The sequence below is a fragment of the Oryx dammah genome, unplaced genomic scaffold, assembly GCF_014754425.2.
Source record: "Oryx dammah isolate SB20612 unplaced genomic scaffold, SCBI_Odam_1.1 HiC_scaffold_18, whole genome shotgun sequence".
NCBI classification, from domain to species: domain Eukaryota; kingdom Metazoa; phylum Chordata; class Mammalia; order Artiodactyla; family Bovidae; genus Oryx; species Oryx dammah.
This window is the reverse complement of record NW_024070202.1, coordinates 118,182,408-118,188,221: the sequence shown is the minus strand read 5'-3', so window position 1 is coordinate 118,188,221 and position 5,814 is coordinate 118,182,408. Positions and strand designations below refer to the sequence as shown.

The 5,814-nt window shown below is 61.9% G+C and overlaps 1 protein-coding gene across 1 annotated transcript; it reads left to right on the top strand.

Moving 5' to 3' along the window:
- Position 1: 1 nt before the first annotated feature.
- On the top strand, positions 2-4,243 carry MNX1 (motor neuron and pancreas homeobox 1; the record flags this gene model as incomplete). Its single annotated transcript, XM_040259937.1, has 3 exons — positions 2-275; positions 3,124-3,284; positions 3,881-4,243. Coding segments are annotated over 3 exons (798 nt in total), but the record flags the coding sequence as incomplete, so codon positions are not given.
- Positions 4,244-5,814: the final 1,571 nt, after the last annotated feature.

Here is a 5,814-nt window from a genome sequence, read left to right as displayed (position 1 = left end):
GGGGCTGCATCCGGGGGGCGCGCAGGGCGGCGCGGGGCTCCCGGCGCAGGCGGCGCTCTACGGTCACCCGGTCTACGGCTACTCGGCGGCGGCGGCGGCGGCCGCGCTGGCCGGGCAGCACCCGGCGCTCTCCTACGCGTACCCGCAGGTGCAGGGCGCGCACCCCGCGCACCCCGCCGACCCCATCAAGCTGGGCGCCGGCACCTTCCAGCTGGACCAGTGGCTTCGTGCGTCCACCGCGGGCATGATCCTGCCCAAGATGCCGGACTTCAATTGTGAGTACCGCGCAGCCCCGAGCCTGTAGAGCGAGGAGGAAGCGGGGCGGCGGCGGGGGTGGCGAGCACGGGCAGAAGGGTCTTCCGCGCATCCTCCGCCCGGCATCTCCTGCCCCGGCTCTCAGCCCCAGCGAGCTGTGGACGCGCCCCCAGGCCACCTCGGCTCCGCTTGGGGCCTGCGAGGACTCGCGCGGGCTCCGCAGCGTGGGATCGCCAGCGATCGAAAAAATGGCCACGCGCGGTCCTTGTTCTCTTTCTCTCTTAACGGGAAAGGGCAGCTGGAGGTGTGAAACAAAAATCTAATGATTAACCGGCAGGCTAGAGGAGACGGAAGTGGTGGGGGAAGGAGAGCCGAGTTAGGCGTGCCTGGGAATCAGAGGCCACCGAAACCAGGGCTTTATGCTCAGAGAAACGGACGTAACTTCGGTCCCACATTCTGGGCCCTGGAGAGACTCCGGGTCCCTCCCAGGAGAGGGTAGAGTTCCCAGAGTAGGAAAGGAGGAATGAGCCTCCAGAGGCTGGAGCCGCAAGGCTGGGGCCCTTGCGGGGCTGTGCCCGCCTCTGGAAGGCGCCAGATCTGGGGTGGGGAGAGGCCCAGGAATGCGGGTGGCCCGGTCTGAACCAAGATGGCATGCTCCAGCGGGCCGGAGATGCACCCTCCTACTTTGGGGTACCCCCTAAGGGGCTTTGAGCAGCAGGCGCCCACCTCGAATTCAGGGTGCCCAGCACAGCGAGAACCCCTCCCCGAGACCGCAGCCGGGGAGGGCTGGCCACCCCCAACCCAAGGGCGGCCCAACTGTGGGCGGCAAACTCGCCACTCAGACGGGACACCTCGCCGGGGCCTGGGTCTCTCTGAGGCTTTCTTGGCGCGCGCTGGCCGGGGCCCAGGACTGGAGCTGCGGGGAGTGTGGATCTCTGGTCGGCTTGCTGTACCCGGGCTCGATCAGTGGAAGATGCGTGAGGCTTTACGCTTCCAGCGGCCAAACACCCAAACAAAGAGACCCCATTATTTCGGTCAGAGTGGATTTGTTTAGACTAGAGAGATGCAGGCATGGGGTGAGGGGGAGTGAAAAAGAAAACACTTGCCAGAAATCAGATTCCTCTGCTAGAAGCGATGGTTGTGACTAAACAGAGAAAAGCTAGGATCCCACAAAGCTGGAGAAGTCACAGCCGGGTGAGAAAAGCCCAGCATGTGCGCTGTTTGCCCTCGGAGCCCCAGGCTGGCCTGGCTCAGCTCCCAGAAGGCCCTGATAGCCACCCTTCTCTTCCATGGGGTCACCCCTCCGGGCCCCAGGCCAGGCAGAGGGCAAGCTGGCTCTCGCATCCACAGCTTCAGGCACACCTGAACTGCTGACCCCGGTCCACCAAACCCAGGGAGCCCTCGGGGCCTGGCCTCGGAGTCCAGCAATACCTGCTGATGAAATCCCACCCAGCTATTTTCCATTCTGACTGTATCTCCCAGCACCTAGCAAGCTTAGTCTCCTGCCATGGGGGGCCGGGAGGGAGGGGTTGTGCACACCGGCTGCCCCCCTCCCCCGAACTGGGTTCCCTGGCCACTGGGCTGTTTTCTTGGGCCTGCGTGGAGCCCAAGGCTGCCCAGAAAATCGACTAAAACCCCACCGCTTTGCCAACACGCTTTGCTCATTCTTTCTCCTAATCTTGATCCGGAGGTAGCTAATTAAAACCCAGCCAGCTTTAAGTTCAGAGAACAAATTTGAACACCGAATCCGAACACCGAATCCTAAAGGGCAATACGAACAGGCAAGGATGCTAGAATGGGTTCTCACTGGAAAACCTGTTTGGTTTCAACTGGTGTCTCAGCCATCGGTCGGCATTTCCCAAATGGTCCCTTCAGAGCCAGCATTTTAATTAAAGTTCTAATGTATTGTCAAGTTGGGAATTTGGGGCCTTGTTTAACTAAAGCAGGGGGCGTGGGCCTTCCCATAAAGCAAATTGCCCATCCCAGGGGAGCCTGGGCTTGCCAGCCCCGGGCTGGCTGCTTCTTTCCTTTCTTTTATTGTCTAACACTTGTCAGGCTCCTGGGAAATCAAGGGAAGTCTCGTTTTGAGGTCATAAAATTCTCTGTGATGTAACCGTGTGAAATTATGTAAATAAAGCAGAGAGACCTCCTTGAACACACAGAAAGCCGGATCCCGCTTGTGCCCAGGCCTTTAATTTGCGTAATGAGAATTGTCCTGAAAAGCTTCCAATTGTCCCAGGCTCTGCCCCTGGGGACTGGGCAGCATTGTCAGAAAACACTTTCCGGGAGGAACACATGCTTAGGCCCAGGATCTGGCCCTTTTCCTCCCTCCTCCCGTCCTCCTCTTTCTCCCCCTTTTCTCCTTCTGCTCGTTTTTTGTACGTAAGGAGGTGGTGGTGGGAATCCTGCACCCGGAAGAAGCAGGAAGTGATTCCCAGGGCTTGTGTGGGTTTGGGCCTGAGTTGGGGGGGAAGGCGCTGGGCAGAGCGGGCAAGGGGTGGTCTCTGGGCCTCTGCTACTTGCCTTTCTGTCTACCTGCTTTCCACCAACGCTCACCAGAGGGGGCAAGGCGAGCCTGGTCGATAGGACACCCGTCCCTGCCTGGGATGAAAAGATTTGGTCCCATTAAACCCAGATGGTCTGGGTCCACCTGGTGGTGGGGCCCGGGGCTCCAGGGCCTCCCTGAGGAGGGGGTGCTGACCCTGAAGACGGAGCAGCAACCCTGCAGGGCCTGATAGCCACCCTTCTCTTCCATGGGGTCACCCCTCCGGGCCCCAGGCCAGGCAGAGGGCAAGCTGGCTGGCAGCGGGGTGTGAGGGGCGCTGCTGGCCCCGGCTTGCTCCAGCCTCACGGCCTCTCCCACCCCAGCCCAGGCGCAGTCCAACCTGCTGGGGAAGTGCCGCCGGCCCCGCACCGCCTTCACCAGCCAGCAGCTGCTGGAGCTGGAGCACCAGTTCAAGCTCAACAAGTACCTGTCGCGGCCCAAACGCTTTGAGGTGGCCACCTCACTGATGCTCACGGAGACTCAGGTACGGTGCACCCCCCGCACCCCTGCCGGCACGTTCCAGCCTCCCAGGGACCCTGTCGCTCTGCTCTCCTCACCCTGGGCCTCCCTGGGCACCTGGAGCTGCGCCTATTGACCTTCAGGGTGTGGATCCACATCTCCCCTCAGGGTTCCTCTGCCAGGGTCTGATTCAGCTGCTTCTGGTGGGCCCAGGAATTTTCACATGCACACACACACACTCACGCACACACCCTGTTTGGAAGCAGGTAGTCCTCAAGCCATAGCAGAGCAATTTTGTTCGTTCCGGGAAGAGAGAGGAGGGGGCATCTTGAGATTCAGCGGCCGGCAGCGTAGCTGCCCTGGCCCTTCCCAAGCAGACCGAGGGTGCAGGTGGAAGACCTCCGGGGTGGCGGGGTGGGGTCTTGGTTTGAGCTTCCTCAGAGCCCCCAGCCCGTGTCAGTCTTCCGGAGCTCCTGAGCCCTCTAAGGGGAACCCCACCCAGGCCCTGGCGATGGCGGACGCGCCGGGCCCCCCCGCGCCAGCAGGGGCGGGAGCCGGGGCGCAGGAGACGGACCGGCAGGGAGAGAGACGGCGGGCCTCTCACGCCGCGCGCGCCCGCAGGTGAAGATCTGGTTCCAGAACCGGCGGATGAAGTGGAAGCGCAGCAAGAAGGCCAAAGAGCAGGCGGCGCAGGAGGCCGAGAAGCAGAAGGGAGGCGGCGGCGCGGGCAAAGGCGGCGGCGCCGAGGACCCGGGGGACGAGGAGCCGCTGGGGCCGCCGGCGCCCGGGGACAAGGGCGGCGCACGCCGCCTGCGGGACTTGAGGGACAGTGAGCCCGAGGACGACGACGACGACGACGACGAGGACCGCTTCCCCTACAGCAACGGCGCGGGCGCGCGCGCTGCCTCCTCCGACTGCTCCTCCGGGGCCGACTCGCCGCCCCCGCGGCCCGGCGCGCCCGGCCACCAGCCCCCGCCCCAGTAGGGGCCCCGCCGGCGGCCCAGACGCCGCGACCTCACCCGCGCCCCCAGGCCCGCGAGCCGAGGCGCGGGGTCCTGGGGGCTGCCCTTCTGGGTCCGTTTTCAAGGGACGGAGAGAGGGAGGCCCAGCAGGTTCAAACTCGAACTCTTGTTCTTTTTAATTTAATTTGGCTTGCGTTGAGAGGAGGCGTTCCTGAGAAGAACCGACCATCGGGGGTGCCTCCCGGCTCCCTCCTTCCCGAATGGTGACGTCGGAAATCTGCAGTGTTAAACGACCTCCGAAACCTGAAACCTTCTCCGGATACGCCGTTCTTCTGAGTGTTGGAAAAAGAAAAAAATGTTTTGTGCTTATGTATATTGGGAAGGTGGGAATTTATGTCATGAGCGTTCAAACTGCTGGACATCCCAAAACTGTATTGTCTTTATTTTTGTATATTGTATTTATAAATATATATATATAAAGAAATGTCTACTTACGCATGCTAAATTATCATTTAGCTTCTGCCATCGCCCACGATGGAATGTAAAATAAATTGGTTTTTTTACTGGATGAGAGTGCAAGTCTTTTGAGGGGAGTTGTGAAAGCAAGTTTTACTGTTTTTGTTGCTGAAATGATGGGGTGGGCCGTATTCCTGAGTTGACAGCAGAAGGTGAAAATCAGAATCGCGAATGGGTGTCAGGACCGCCACCTCCTCCCGGCCCTGAGGCGGGGCGGCGGGGGGCGGGGGGGTGGACTTGATTCCGGCTGCTGGGGAGTCGCAAGTACCAAGTGTCGCTAAAAGTCCGCGAGGCCAGGTGTCAGCGCGCGTCCACGTGCCGGCTCACATCTGTCGTGGATGCGAGCCTCTCAAAGGAGTAACTCTGGACGCCGCGTGTTTGTTTTCCTGTTTCTATGAGGATCTTTTTTCGCTGGCGCCTCAGACGTGGAAACACACTGAATGTTTCAGAAAAGGAGCTTCAAGTGACTACACTGGTCTCTAGGGTCCTTTTGGCCGCGGCGCTGCTTGCGCGCCCTGCCCGGGATGGCCTCGGACAGCGCGGCTCGTCTCCTCTCCGATCCCGGCCCTCTCTCCCGAAGCGCCTCGAGCCGCCCAGGGCTGGTTTTCGCGGATCAGTGCAAACGGCAGCCTGAGAGGACCGCAGCGGAAGGCGAGAACGCTCCAGCCGGGCCGCGGCGGCTCTGGGTCAATCAGCGCGGCCGCGCGCGCCATCCATCACGGGCAGAGCCGGGCCCCTGCCATCCGCGGCGCCCCTTCCCCCGCGTGACCGGCCGGCTGCCCCGGACTCGGAGGAAACAGGTGAGCCTGGGCCCTGCTGCTCCCCCCTTCAGCTGCCTCCCCCGCTCCCGTGTCTCACCCGCACCTGGGCTGGGGCGCGCCCCTCCCTTTTCCCTCCCCTTCCGCGGGCCCCCCCACTCCCGGCAGATAAATGAGTTCAGAAGGGCCTGCAGTTTCATTTGGGTGATTACCGCGCGGGCGAGCGGGGCCACGCCTCGACTTCAGGGCCGGGTGAGATTAATATCCTCGCTGGCAGCTCATTATCACCCCGGCTCCTTCCATAAAACGCGGGCTCAGC